The sequence below is a fragment of the Mustela putorius genome, unplaced genomic scaffold, assembly GCF_011764305.1.
Source record: "Mustela putorius furo isolate JIRA1106 unplaced genomic scaffold, ASM1176430v1.1 tig00003909_pilon_pilon_pilon, whole genome shotgun sequence".
Lineage (NCBI taxonomy): Eukaryota > Metazoa > Chordata > Mammalia > Carnivora > Mustelidae > Mustela > Mustela putorius.
Window position 1 is genome coordinate 15,546,801 of NW_025422057.1, and position 15,665 is coordinate 15,562,465.

Sequence of the window (15,665 nt, forward strand, 5' to 3'; positions counted from 1 at the left end):
AGAATATATGTTGTGAGCGTGTATAGAGGAGTAGCTGACAGAGAAGGGAATGCGTGTGAATTCCTCAAATTTGGAATCCCTCCACCCGTCTTACAGGTTAAGTAAGGTACTGTGATTGCTCTCAAAGCTTAGAATCGCACCTCTTCAGTTCATGATTTCTGGATCTGGTGGTTTTTGCTGTCTTGCTTACTACCATGAATGCTCTACCTTCAGGGTTTATATTCTGGACACCCAAAGACTGTTTTTGTATTTTCTCGTTTTCACCCTGGTATATAGAAAAAGTGGATTTGTTTGCAGTGCTCGCCCCCTGTTTCCAATCCAGCCCCGCTCTGACACTTCCGAGTAGAAACAATGAATCAAATGAATCTACAGGCATCCCTTGAGTGTTGCCTCAAGACGCCAAGCCGAGCGGGCTCAGCCCTGCTCTGCAGGGTTTTACCTCAAAGGTCGCCGAAGTCCAGTCCCGCCCATCCCACCCAGGCGACTTCGAAGGAGCTCGCAGGTCGCTAATTTTGCTTTGACCGCCCAGCGTGAGCTGCCCGAGGCCTTCTTCCCACTGAGGTCCAAGCCCCCTGAGGCAGTCGTGGTCATCCTCGGTGGTCAAGGGCATTACTTAGGGGAGGGAGCAGAACGGCTCTTTTTCTTGCTTGCTTTCTCCGGGACCAAAGCGGGAGGCTGGAAAGCCACTAATAATAGCACCAATATTATTAATAATTATCTTAATTTAAGAATCCCAGTCGGGGGAGGGGAGGACGCAGACCCTTACCGCACGCCCCACCTCGCTCGGGGACAAAAGCCCCGCCTGGCGCGGCAGCCGAGCGGGCGGCACGTCCCCAGCGGCCGCTGGACAGGGTGGGCCCGGCCGGGGCGGGGGAGGCGGGGGAGGCCCGGGAGGCCGGGAGGCGGGGGAGGCCGGGAGGCGGGCCCCGCCCAGCGCGGGCCGCGGGCTGTCAGCGTTGCCGCGCCCAGCGGCGGGTCCCCGCGGTCGCAGCGTCCCCGCCAGCCTGCCGCGCTGCGCCCAGCGGGCGGCCAGGTGTCCTGCGGGCGGCGTCCCCGCGCTGCCAGCCGCCTCCCCACGGCGGACGGCGGGCGCGTGTGCGCTGGGGTGCGTTTTCGGAGATATTTTCCTCCCCACGCCCTGCCGGGTTCCTCCTCTGCCCTCTCCGCTTCGGCTCCTGCTGCCTGAACCATGTCCGCAAGGGGTGAGTGGGGACCAGGTGGGCACCGTCCCTCGACCCCGTGCCAGGCCCCGCGGGGCAGGGCGCAGACCAGGGCGGGCCGGGCAGGTGCGGAAGGGCGAGGGGCTGTGGGAGTCGCGCTGGCCCCAACCCGGCCTGAAACTTTGACAGGGGATCCCTGGGCTCTGGGCGACTTGTGGGGGGGGGGGGTAAAAGGAAGCCCTCGCCCTTGACCTTGATCCCCGGATGTGGGCGAAACCTGAGGGCCAAGGTCGGTGCCTGGCTCACCTGTGCAAGCCTGACGGCTGGGCTGGGAGGGCGTGGGGGATGGGCTTCCCGTTGCGCGTCCTGCTGAGGAGCCGCCAGAAGGGCTGTCCAGGAGAGGAAGAGGTATTTTTTTCCTCCTTCTTGTTACCATTTTGCAGCTTGGTTATGGAAGGAATCCAGGGCTTGATGCAGTAGGATTTAAAGCTGCAGTGCTTATACCCCATTAAAAAAAGTAAATTCCCTTACCTGTACTCCTCTTAGCATTAATCTTCATTTCCCACCCATTTTCTTTCTGGAGTGAAACAATTACTGCAGGTAAAACTGGGTGAAAGTAAAATAAAATAAAATAAAAAATTCCAAATTGCTTTTCAGGCAAGAGTGAAGGGAATGTATTTCTTGCCATCTGGAGCCAGTGGTGATGCTGGGGAGAGTGGGTTAGTCATAGCTCAGTGGCTGCTACTATGAGTGAAATATTAAAGAGATCAAGTCATTGTGCAGTTTGCTAGCAATTAAAATGAGCGACTTGGTTGCTTTGCCATAAGTGTTTAAGGAAAATATTGATTATCTTTAGAAAGAGTATTTGCAAAGCAGTAAGTACCACTCCTTTTGATACCCTAAAACTTGTAAGAGGAGTTGCAGAGTTGTTTTTGCGTCTCTTTTTTTTTTTTTTTTTTTGAGTCTGAAGGGTTAACCCTGCTTTTGGAGTGGGGCAGTTAAGGAATTTAATAACATCTGTTGGATAATTTAGTGCTGCTTTCCAGGGTTCACTCTGGGGCATGTAATGAATAGACTAATTTCTTATGTTTAGATTTCTTTTGAAGGAAACGGGTCTTTGTTGATATGGCAATATGGTTGAGAGGTTCCATACCTGGACATGGGGTGGGAAGGCTAGGTGGAATGACAGAATGTACATTTGTAAATACTGGGCTCCGGAGCTGACAGGAGGCCCCAAGATACTCCCTGCCTGATGTTGCCTAATGATTTGTAATTAAAGAAAGAAAAAAGAGGGTGGAACAGATATGATTCTAGGGATCTGGGTGTGTGTATGGATCATCCAAGCGACTCCAGCTGTACAATCCCTAAACTGCGTTCTAGCACGGAGGCTTTTGGTCCTGATCTCTGTTCTGAGTACGACAAGGCACATGGGAAGAATCTCTCTCATAGATTGTAAAGCTGTCTATGGTCAGAGTCCACTTCTGACCCAACTTGACATCACCCAGACCACTTAGTACAGTACCTTGCACTGTAGGAGCCTCATAACTACTACTACTGGGAACCTGCTATGTCCTAGGAAGCATCAAGTTCATTAAGAAACCAATTCCCTCCCACTCACCCCCACAAACATCCCTGGAAGTTTTGCCGTATCTCTGGCCCCTTCTGTTATGGGGTCTCTGTGCTTTATCTGAGGTTATGAATGAGGACGGCCCCAGGGATTCGGAGAGCTAGACCTCTGGGTTGGGTTCAAATATTTCTCAATATTTCTCAAATATTTCTTCTTGAATCTGGTTTCAAGAAGGAAGATTTGGAGTCAGACACAGACATGTCACTCAGTTGTCTTGTTTTCTCTTCAAACTGTGTTGATAATTTTGCATTTAACAGTTAAAAATATGACTAATATTGCAGGGACAAAAAACCATGATAATCGGTGTCAGTCATTGCATACTTATTATGTGTCAGGTACTTTGCATGTATTAAATTATTTAATTTTCACAACAACTGTCAAGTAGATACTGTTATTACCTACCCATTTCACAGATGAGGGAACTGAGATATTGAGAGATTGTATAACTTGCCTGCGCTCAAATAGTTGGTAAGTCGCAGATCCTGATTCGCATCCAGGTCTGTCTGACTTCTGATCACATCACTTTGTTTTACTGCCTTTTCAAAGTTATTAGTCCTTTGAATATTATAGTAAACATCCCAGTCATTGATTTTCCAAGACGAGAGAGAAAATGCCCTATACATGAGTTTAAAGGAGATGGCCTTTGTAAGTAAGTAGGAATTCCCAATGCATTCATGGGCACTTGGTAGGACAGAGTGAAGGGAAAAAGACCACTTGATCCTACTGTTACTAACTTGGGATTTCCACTCTGTTTCCTCCTACTTCAGTTTAGAGGACCAGAACTTCTTAATGTATTACTGACTGAGGATTTTTCTAATGCTTTTACGAAGTGCTTTTATTTTTATGAATTTGTAAAACAAAACAAAAAAACCCCCCACCCACCAACCAATCAACCAATCAACCAAACAAATCCAATTCTAGGTGATTAGCAGAGTACCTAATAGAGGAGCTATTGAATTAAGCTGGTTTGGAAAAATGTCTGCTTGCCATTTATTCTTTTACAAAAGATGTCAAAACTGTGAGCTTTACTGTGTGGTTTTTTAATTCAGTATCTGCTCTCACCTATACTCCTGAAAGTAGAGATAAAGTTTCAGGGTCAGAAAGTTAATGTGTCTATTTAAATACCCAATTTGTAAGTGGAAAGGTCTTTAGACATTTGGAAAGATAAATTTCATTAATCTAAGAAGTGATCTCTGCTTATTTCTAATATCTAGCCTTGTAGGTTATAGTGGGGTAGAACTATTTTTTAAACATCGAAAACTATTGAATTTCATAAGAGAAGTGGTTTTATTAAAAATTTTAGAGAGAAAAAGATCATTCTTTTTTTTTTTAAAGATTTTATTTATTTATTTGACAGAGAGAAATCACAAGTAGATGGAGAGGCAGGCAGAGAGAGAGAGAGGGAAGCAGGCTCCCTGCTGAGCAGAGAGCCCGACGCGGGACTTGATCCTAGGACCCTGAGATCATGACCCAAGCCGAAGGCAGCGGCTTAACCCACTGAGCCACCCAGGCGCCTGAGAAAAAGATCATTATTTAATTCATCTGGTCTTTAAGATAGAAACTGGGTTGTAAAATTCAATTCCCTACTCAAACTAACAATAAGAAGTATTCTTTAATTCCATAATAGGACAAGATAAGACATTACCATCTTATGGTCTTTTAGAATATTTTCTTTCTTTTTTTTCCTTTTAGAATATTTTCATCAAAGACTTTTAATTTGGTGGTGTACTTTTACTACTGAAGGCCTAAATGGAGCTATCATATCTTGAGTTTTGGGTTGCCAACTAAAGGAAATTACAACACTTTAGAACAGAGTTCCTAAAACTGGGGAGAATGATCTAGATAATCTTTTTATTTTATTTTATTTTTTAAAAATTTTATTTATTTATTTGACAGAGAGAAATTACAAGTACACTGAGAGGCAGGCAGAGAGAGAGAGAAGGAAGCAGGCTCCCTGCTGAGCAGAGAGCCCGATGCGGGATTCGATCCCAGGACCCTGACATCATGACCTGAGCCGAAGGCAGCAGCTTAACCCACTGAGCCACCCAGGCGCCCTAGATAATCTTTTTAAAATGTTGATTCCTAGGCCTCATTCCAGATCTAGTGGCTCATAAACTCTGAAGACAGAATCCCCAAATCCATGTGCATGAAAAGCTCCCCAGGTAGTTCCGTAAACCATTACAGTACAGCCATAACAATCATCTGGAATAGTTGACATACTGATGTGAGGGCCCTGTTTCAGATTTACTGAGTCAGAATATTCATGGAGAGGCCTGGGAATCTGAATGTTTACTAAGCCCCCAGTGGATTCTTAATGTATAGACAGATTTGGCAGCCACTGAATTAAAGCTTGTTTCTTCTAATTTAGGGTTCTGTATCATTTTTTTTTAAAGCTGCTTATGAATTATAAAAGTAATGTGTTATAATTCATTAATAATATATTAATGTAATACAAATATTTTATATTAACAAATTTATAGATATACTAAATATTTAAATTATAAAGTAATATATACATTCAAACAGAAATATATAAAATTAAGAATGAAAATTCCCTATTTTTAACTCTCTTCCTCCCAAATCCTGAGAATTAGGTATGACAAGCAGTACATACTGTGCCTACTGCCTGAAAGTTTCCATCTAGTTAGATTTGGTTAAATATAATAAATCTTAAATGCCTAGTCTGTACAAGACATGTGACAGTGTACATGTAAGAGATCACTCATGAGCCCACTAGGTTTTCAGAATCTTGAGTCTTGAGAAGAAAGGTGCAGGTGTATGTAGATAGAGTCCATTGCTCTGGCAGAGAAAGACCTCAAAGTATGTATGCTCTAGAAATGTTAGATCATAATCTTTGTTTTTAGAACTTCCATAAAACTGGAAGAAATCTGAATGTTCATCCACTGGGAAATGAGTGACTAAGTTATGGTACGTCCATACGATGGACAATTATGCAACTATTAGAAAGAATGAGTTAGATTCATAATGTGTTTTGTCTGGAGGGATGGCCATGATACATGGTTAAGTGGAAAAAAGGCAAGTTTTAGAATAAAATATATGTAATGCACAATCCCGGTTTTGTAAACTCAGAGAAATCCATATGTGTGCATATGTTTGTGTGCTCTGGAGGCACAGAAAATACCATAGACACCAAGATTACCTCAAAGGCAAGAGTGAGGAGGGGAGATAGCTGGCTTTTTTTTAAATACATCTTTCTGTTGTTTGCTAACAAGTAGGCATAGCCTTAATAGATTGAGAGAAAAATCTAGTAAAGAAAAAATGTACAATTCCTCCCCATTCATTCATTTTTGTCAAGTCAGGAACATGGGTTTTTATTCATTCATTCAGTATTTATTGCACACCTGTTATGTGCCAGCAGTTGGTGAACAGGACCCAGTATATATCGTCAAGGAGCTCACAATTTTGTGGAAGAGACAAATGCATAAATACTTACATTAATAGGATATGCTGAGTGCAGGGAGAAAGAGAGAAATAATATGGGATATATAGGGAGAGTATTTTGGTGATAGGAAAGAGTGGCCGAGAATATAGCCATGGGGTTAAGGACTATGAGATCTTGAAGAAAACGGACTTTTGTGTTCTTAAGGAACAAGCTTGATTCTTAGATGAGCCAGATGACCAAGGATGGGATTGAGGGACGGGCTCTTTAGGGAGGGGGCATAGAAGAGAAACAGTACAATGTGTGTTGACCTGGAAAACGTGTTGGTGTGGGCTGGCACGCTTGCCAGCGAGAGGAGAGCCGAATCTCAGCTGAGTCAGGAGATGGCAGAGGGCACTTCAGGGAAAGGCTAAGGATGTAGGGAGTTTTATTTACAAGGAGCTGTGGTTCCAGACAGCACAATGGAAGGTTTTCCGTGGTGAGAAAATGTGCAGTCAGAGGGAAGAAGCACAAGGGAGAAGGCGATGAGAGGGGAGAGGAAATGAACAGGGATGGGAGCTCTTCATTGTTTCCATGAGTCAGACTGCAGGAATGAGAGAGGTGGTTGGATGCGATTGGCCTCAAGTGTCCTCACTTTGGCATGGGGGCTTTGGTTGCAGACCATGCTGAGTTCCGGGCCGTATCTGCTGAAGGCAGAGAGGCAGCGAGGGCTGTTATCAGCTTTCTAGAGTAGCAGTCAAGTCCTCTGCTGGATGATGGTTCCTCCACAGTGCTGGGATGTAGGGCGACCATAAGAATCAGAGCTACATTCTTTTTGTTGACCTCTTCCAGTTCCGTGCTTATGGTGGGACTCCACGAACTTGTCTCTCTTTGTTGACAACGGGGAGACTTCCGTCCCATTTCTTCCTTCTCTCTCTTACCTCTTCGTGGAACTCGATGGCTGTTACAACAACCAGTTGCATCACTCAGCCCTTATCAGTTTCTCATGGTGATGCTGTAAAGATTAATGCATGGGGAGGGGTGTTTATTTGGTGTTATATGGGGGCCATTTTCCTGGCCTGTCTTAGCCAAGTTTTTTTCCTCTGAGTTACAGAGCCTCAATCAGTTTAACAAACTGAAGACAAATAAGATATGTTTGAAAGCCAAGTTTAGCCATTATTAGTTTTGATATGAAAAAAATCAAAAGAGCAACACATTACACTTCTAGCACTTTTCTTGTATTTAGAATAAATGGGTTCTAATTCAATATGTAGATTTTTTTTTAACATAAGAGAAATACTTTTTGACATTAGTATCTTGTAAGTGGGAGAATCATCTTTCAGAAAAGATTTTCAGAAGGTTAAATTGTTCCCACATTGTATCTGCAAATAGCATTACCTTTTATTTATCCATTTGTGTTTAGTTTTAAAACCTCAGGTAGAGAAGTTGGAGTTAATCATATTTTCTCAGGTTATGGCTTATTGTCATCATGAGTTCATCCGACTCTGCTCTTATCTTAGCTGCCTATCTATTTATTTATTTTAAACTTTAAAAAAAAATTTTTTTTAGTAATCTTTAAGCCCAATGTGGGGCCTAACTCATGACCGTGAGATCAAGAGTTGCATGTTCCTCTGACTGGACCAGTCAGGAGCCTCTCCCATTCCTTTTTTAAAAATTTTTTAATTTTTTTTTTTTGCATAGGCAACTATTCTAATGAAGTTGATATGCATGTCAATGGTTTTTAATAGCAAAACCAATTCTTAGACCAGTTTTTATATTTGAAATTATAAATATCAAGTTATTTTATGTATGTTCTGTATGTATTATGTCTGTATGTTTCTGAGGATTAGTCAAAGTCTTAAGTAACTGATTTTTATGAACATGTACCTATTTCTGATCTTATTTGGAAGTTTACATCACTAAATATAATAGCATGTCTTACTCTATTAGGGACTAGTTATATCCAATGAAAAAAGGTTAGTCCTCACCTCAGAGGAACATAAACTGAGTTAAGTGTGTGTTTATGTGTATGTGTGTGTGTGTGTGTGTAAAGTTATATACACAGCTGATTGGAATAGGATATGGTAAAGATTTTCATCTGGGAGTAATCATGCTACGGGAAGATCAACTAATTGTAGCTGCCAATAACCAGAGCATCTTTCCTTCACAGAGGAGATGGAATCTGATATGTTAACTGGGCCTTGGAGGGTGAGTAGGAATGTGACAGGCAGAACACTAAAGATGTGCTTTCTTTCTAGAAGGAGCAGCACAGGTGAAGCACGGAGGAGTGAGGGTGCAGGGTATGTGGGGAAGAAGTCTGGGAAATACGAGGGGGCACAAGATTTGTGGTGGGGAGGCTAGAAGAGCAGGAAGACAAGGGGAGAATGGATGAAACTAGTAAGCCTCTACACCACAGTCTTTCCTAAATAGAGAGCTACAAATGCAGAGAAGGGAAGGGAGAGGTCTCTTCTTGGTAACATTCAGGTAACAACTCATCCCTGGTTGTGCAACTGCCCACAATCCACATTAGACATGGTATTTTATCACCACATAATGCTGCAGGAAGTTACATTTTATCCTGACCACAGTTCTCACTGAGGTAGAAATCTTGCCAAAGGCCCCCTGTTGTGTTTCCTTTCACATGGCAGATTAGGCTATCTGAGCCTTATCCTTAGCTTTGTACTTGACACCACAACATCCCATGCTAAGAATGCTGGCACACAGGAAGGCTGCATGCAGAACAGCCAAACAACATGTTTGTGCATAGCAAAGGGAAGGAGTGAGGCCATTCTATGGGATGGATGGACGGATGTAAGGTTGACATTGCTAGAGATGGCTACTTGAACCAGAGTGAAATACTAACCGTTCACATTCCTTTTCCTTTCCCTATCCAAGTACACTGGAGACCAGGGATTAAGCAGATAATGGGCAGCCACAAGTGAAGTACACATGAAGAACAAAGAAGTACATATGAACACACACAAAGAAGTGTGTGTTCTTTTTTTTTTTTTTTTTTTTTTTTTAAGATTTTACTTATTTATTTGACAGAGAGAGAGATCACAAGTAGGCAGAGAAGCAGACAGAGGGGAAGCAGGCTCCCCGCTGAGCAGAGAGCCTGATGCGGGGCTCCATCCCAGGACCCTGAGATCTGAACTGAACTGACCTGAACTGAAGGCAGAAGCTTAATCCACTGAGCCAACCAGGTGCCCCAGAAGTGTGCGTTCTTTTTTTTTTTTTTTTTAAGAAGTGTGTGTTCTTAACCTGATCCTATTTAAAAAAATATTTTTTTTTAATTTGTTTACTTGACAGAGAAATAGAGAAAACATAAGTAGGCAGAGCAGCAGTCAGAGGGACAGGGAGAAGCTGGCTCTCCTCTGAGCAGGGAACCCATCTTGAGGCTTGACCCCAGACCTCTGGGATCATGACTCGAGCCGAAGGCAGTCACTTAGCTGACTGAGCCACCCAGGTGCCCCGAACTTGATCCTGTTTTTATATGCACTTTACTAGCTCCCTCACTTTGAAGGAAGAACAAAGCCACACTAATTAATAGAGCCCATTAAAATTAAAGATGAAATTTTGTAAAATTTATGGAACATTTCCTTTGAGATGGTAAATTAGTCTTTATCATCTTTTATGGTAGAAATATTTTCTTTCATGAGCCTATGATTTCAGGTTCATCCTAACTGAATCTATATTAGTATTCATTGATGTAAGTAGTACTAATCACTTGATACAGTTTGCCATTCCGTTGCTCCAGTCACAAGATGCTACTCAGTAAGATTTCGTATGTTCTTCACTTGTGGCTGCCCATTATCTGCTTAATCCCTGGTTTCCTGTGTACTTGGATAGGGAAAGGAAAAGGAATGTGAACGGTTAGTATTTCACTCTGGTTCAAGTAGCCATCTCTAGCAATATCATCCATCCATCCCATAGATATCCATTGAGCCTTTCTAGAGTTCATAATCATACACACATCATTGAAAATCCCACTGTCTGGATTTGTTGTCTTCTGTAGCCCATCTTGTCGATCCGTCTTGGAGACAGCATGGTAAAGCTCCTCAGGTACCTATGACTCTAGCCTTTGGACAGAACAAGCCCCCATTAACTGCAGGCTCCCCCGAGGCACTTCCATGTTTATCTCTTGTCTTCTCCCATGCAGTTTAGGGAATGCTCTTTGCTGCCTTTGTAAGTGCCTCATGGTCTAGAGCACAAATGTCATCCTGTCACAGACAACAGCCTGAGGCCAAAACCAACTCATATACAAACTGGAGAGGGAACTGTTTTAAGGGTAAAAAAAGAAAGAGAGAGAGAGAGGGACAGAGAATGATAAGAGGCAGAGAGAGGGAGAATATATGAGACCAATAGAGGGATTAATGTAGCTACAACAAGATTATTGAAACTTGAAAATAGAGAGATTGTATCTGAGTTAGAAAAATAAGTATTTGCTAGTATAAATTAATTATTACATTCATTCTTTATTGAGAAGGGAAGAGAAGCAAATGGAGTTACAATTTATGTTAGTTATAAAAGGATTCCATTTAAGAAAATATATGCTTTCTTCTCTCTTCTTCCTCAAAACAGAAATGTCAACCGTTTTTCTGTAAATTTCTTGACAGCAAGCAAGAAGACTATGATGGGCAGTAGTTAACTCTTTTGGTCTTTTGACCTTTCCCACTGCTAATCAATCAGATAATATTTATTCAACCTTTCTCCTCAAGTAGCCAGATTTATTCTATCTCATACATTTCTGGGCTAGTGATACTAATATATTAATTAATGAAGTAATCTAACAAATATCTAATGAACAGTCTGGGGTAAGGAAGCATTGTCATGATTTTGGGGTAGAAAAGAATTAAAGGGGGTTAGAATTTGTGATTGAATTAGACTGGGGCAATTAGGAGCTGATCAACATTTATTGCTCACATTTAAATCTATAATATATTTTGCATGTGCCGTATAAGTAAACAACAAAATGGGGTATTTCTGTCTAGAACAAATGCTAAACCGGATGGGACACTGGATAACAGTCACATAGTGGGGCTATCCCCTGCAAATTGGGACCCTGGCTTTCCTAACTGTTTCTAGCCAGAACATGCTTTGGTGGGATTGTATTCCTTTGTCTCAAAAGATACAGTTTTGGTCAATTTCTGAGTTTCTATTTGTAGTATTAGCTACATTGTATATTATCAGCATCAAATTTTAAATTAAATCCTGAGGTGGCTATTTCTTCCCATCAATCTAGTACTTTTCTGGGTTGTTCCCTCTCATGGGAACTTGATATGTTCAGATGTAATTGCTACTAGAGACAAACAAAAACATTTAGTACAAAGTCAAACCCAAATGAATTTTTGGTGTATTTGTGAATTTTTTGAGGGGGGGGTGTTGGTAAATTCACATTATAAATAGAATTTATTTCTATTGGGGGTAAATTATCTCTTGCAGGGCTATTGTGGAATGGAAATCTTTAGTATCTTTGGTCCTTCTGCAAACATTTTATTTACTTTAATTTTTTTTATTAGAGAGGGGGGAGATGCAGGGGAGAGGGAGAGAGAGAGCCCCAGATGGGCCTTGATCTTATGACCCAGAGTTCATGACTTGAACCAAAATCAAGGGTCAGACACTTAACCTACCGAACCACCCAGGTGCCCCCCACTCTCCCATAGTCATTTTGAATGAATGATTCTTTTCTTCCAGTTAATGCAGTTTTGAAGCAGCTTTAAAATGTTTGATTTACTTGTGGTTATTCTTGGACTCACTACGTACTTGAGGACTCTCTCCAATGTGTTGGAGGTGTATTTCCCTAGTACACTGATTTATTTTATTAGGAAAATTATGTAATATGCATTTACTACTATAAGGAATTTGTCCATATTTTGTTTTATGATAACTGGACGGGCAAGTCCTTATTTAGTAGATGTACATGTAAAATCCTTTGTCTTAGTGAGCCCACCATTAGAATAAAAAAGAAAACAGGAGTTGTGGGTCAAGCACTCAAAAATTACTTGCTGACCGATTAGAGATCATATGACTTTGGTCCCCTGTTAGATAACTTTTTTCAGTCTTATAAGAGGAAGTGCTCTACATACAAAATTATTACTATTTACATTTTAATAAATTAAAGTTCCTTATACAATGTGTACTTTTTCTAGTCCTATAATACCATTATGTAGAAAATAATATTTTGATGGTATATATGAAACTGTTAGTCAATTCATAGTTTCTCCTAAAGAAAATACCCTGTCCTATGTTTGGCTTTAGACTGTGTCCAAGGTCTTTACGCATGCTTTTCTTCTCCAGCTTATTGAGAATTCATTTACAAAACACATCTACCACAGGGGAGCCACGGGAGAACTGAATGGTAACAATGCAGGGAAATGAGGACAATGAAGTAAACAGCTATTTCTGGCTTTCAGCTCCAAATAGGAATGAACAGAAGGAGAGGAGTCCCAGAGTCTGGGGGGAGGAGGGAGGAGGGGGAAAGCCATAATTTTTAAATGTTACAAAAAAATGCAAAAAAGAGGTTTAGGTTGGCAATCTCTAATGGCTTCCAAGGAGACTTTTGTTGTTGCTGTTCTGTGTAAAACAAGGGAATCTTTATTTTGATTCATTTAAGCAGTTGGGTTAAGTAATGAGCCTGAGCATCCGCGATGGCTTCGTTTTCTCACCAGCTCCTTAGTTACTGTTTGTTTTAGGAGAATCTATTCTGTGGCTAGACTTTATGGAAATTGTAGAAATGTAGTTATAAATCCTGTATTTGTGTGTTCAGTCATTCAGTAAGTATTTAGTTGAACACCTGCTAAGTGCTCAGGTTGTTTTAGGTATTGGGGTAAGGCAGACACTTACCAAATAAACGTGGTGATAGAGGGCTATAAAGAAACATAAAGAAGAAGTAGAAGAGAGACTGCTAGGGAATGAAGGGCAGGGAAGGTGCTATTTTATATGGGATGATAGTGGGAGGCCTTTTTTATAAAGTAACATTTGAGCAGGGACCCAAAGGAAATGAGGAGGGTCATGTAGATTCTGAGAGAGGGTTTTCTAGACAGTGAGACAAACAATGCGAAGGCTTGAGGTCTGTCTTGAGGACCAGCAGGGGGGCCGCTGTTGCCAGAGAGCACAGGTGAGAGGAAGTTAGATGAGGTTGGGAACAGGAGGAGGATGGTCATCCTTGCAGATTACATCCTTGAGTTTTCCTCTGAGTGAGGCCAACTGAGATAGGAGAGCCTTGGGTAGTTCTCAGCAGAGTTGTGACTTGATTTGATGGCGTTAGGAAAGATTGCTTGGTTAACAACGTGGAGAACAGACAACAGTGAGCAGGAAGACCAGCAAGGAGGCTCCTGTAATGGTCAGAAAAGAGAAGGTGGTGACCTAGACCAGATGGTGGGAGAGCAGCTGGTAAGAAGTCACTGGGTTCTGGAGCTATTTCTAAGGAAGTGTTCATGGGACTTGCTGGTGCGTTGGAAGCATGGAGCACAAGGAGGAGAATTGAGGATGCTTCCTTTTTCTGTTCCTTTTTTTCTCTCTCCTTCTCCTTCTTCTTCTTTTTCTTCTCCTCCTCCTCCTCCTCCTTCTCACACCTGTGAGGACGGCACGTAATTAACTGGGATGGGAAAGAGTGCAGAAGGAGCAGGTTTGAGGAGTACGGAATCAAGCGCTTTGTTTGGACATTTCAGTTTGAGATATTTCTTAGACATTCTATTATGAAGATTTTTATTGTGTCCATTATACAGATAGAGGACATGAGGCCTAGAAGTAGTAACTTGCTTGAGACCATCTAGCTAGTAAGTGGTTGATCCAAGATCTTGTCAATGGTGAGAATACTCTACTCTCCTCTTTATATTAGGCTGAAATATATGCCACAAAAATAGTGTATCTACGGTTTATTTCTTAGTTATTTATTATTTCTCATTATGAGATAGTTTTCTGCATTTTTAAACATGGCTTGTGTTTAAGGAAAAAACCTGTTATATTATTGCAAATTTTACCATTTATCAACATTATCATTAGCACTACAAAATGCTGCTGAAACATGAAGAAATATATGGCATTCATTCATTCAATCATTCATTCATTCAATCATTCATTCATTCACTTGATGTAATCAGTGAGTGCTTACTGTGAGCCATGCTTGGGGGTGGTGTGGGGATGTGGGCGTGGGGTGGGGGTTCCTAGTTTCTCTAATTGCAGAGCTCTCTGACGAGGGAAGGTGAGCGACCTGTGTACAGAAGCTGCAAGGGGCCAGTGTTGTGATGGTGGCACATATAAGACAGTGAAGGAACACAGAGGAAGGGCAGCGGTCCATCCTGGTGGATATTGGACCAAGAAACACCTTACAAGCACGTGGTATTGGAATAGGGCTTTGAAAAACAAGTGGAATTTGCAAAATGGAGGAGTGGTAGAGAAGGATTCCAAAACAGGAAACGGCATGTTATTAGAATTTTAAAAATGGTAATTAAGCATGGTATGCATTAAGAAGACATTTGAAGTGAAGTGTAACAAACAGGAATGCTATGAGGAAAATTTAAAAACTACCTTCGGGAACATGAAATGTTTAAGCCATCAGAGAGAGCTACCGTGCTCCTGGATAACAAAACACCATCTTGAAAAATGTTCATTTCCCCAAAATGTCTCTATAAAAGAAGGGAAGTCCTGATTAAAGTACTAGCAGACTCTTTTTGTAGAGGTATGGCAAAATGTACTCTTCTTTATTCTACACAAACGAGATTCTGAAACAGAAGTGTAATTAAGAGAGATTGGCCTAACTGAATATTAAAACGATATGACACTGTAATGATTAACCCAATTACATTTGGAGAAAACAATCGAATGGTGGAAAAAGATCAGTGAACACATCTATATGGAATGGAGTTATAGTAAAGTGGCATTTTAAGATCTGTGTGAGAAAAGAGATTGTTCCCTAAATAATGTGGGTATAATACCCGTTTAGAAAAAGTTAATGTGGACCCCTTTCCTATTCCATATGCACAAAATTCCTAGTGTATTAAATAATTAAATATAAAATAAATAAACCAATCAATACCCTGGAAGAAGGCAGGTTTATGACACGAGAATGTTAGAGGCTCCTGACCTTTTATACAGAATAGGAAGCCTTAAAATCATAAAAGGAAAGGTAGATACATTTAGCTACATAAAAGTAAAAGACTTCTGTGTGGTTAAAAATACCACATTCTTCATTCTGGCTTGCGGTGCTCACAAGACCCCAGCAGAGCTGACTTGAACCCGGCCTCCTGCAGCAGAAAAGTCCAGCCAGCGGGTAACATGGAGAGAGGCAGAGACAGGCGTGGGATCCCACAGAGGGCCTTTGGGAAAGCTTGGCAAATGCTTTGACAGCGTTATTAGTGTGAGGGATCACCTGAGGGCCTCACTGAAGTTTTACTGTCTGCACAAAGCAGGCTGGACAAGTGCTGAGGACGGCATTCACTTATTCAAGGAAAGAGGTATAGCCGTGGGAAAGGCACAGTCCCAGCCTCAAGAGGCCATG

At 41.6% G+C, this 15,665-nt stretch overlaps 1 protein-coding gene across 1 annotated transcript in view; it reads left to right on the plus strand.

The window, feature by feature from the left end:
- Positions 1-957: 957 nt before the first annotated feature.
- ABLIM1 (actin binding LIM protein 1) overlaps positions 958-15,665 on the plus strand; it is a 300,318-nt gene continuing 285,610 nt past the window's right edge. The window contains exon 1 of the mRNA XM_004763809.3: positions 958-1,202. Within this exon, the coding sequence (XP_004763866.1) occupies positions 1,190-1,202 (13 nt within the window). The 5' untranslated portion in view covers positions 958-1,189. The remainder of the gene's footprint in view (positions 1,203-15,665) is intronic.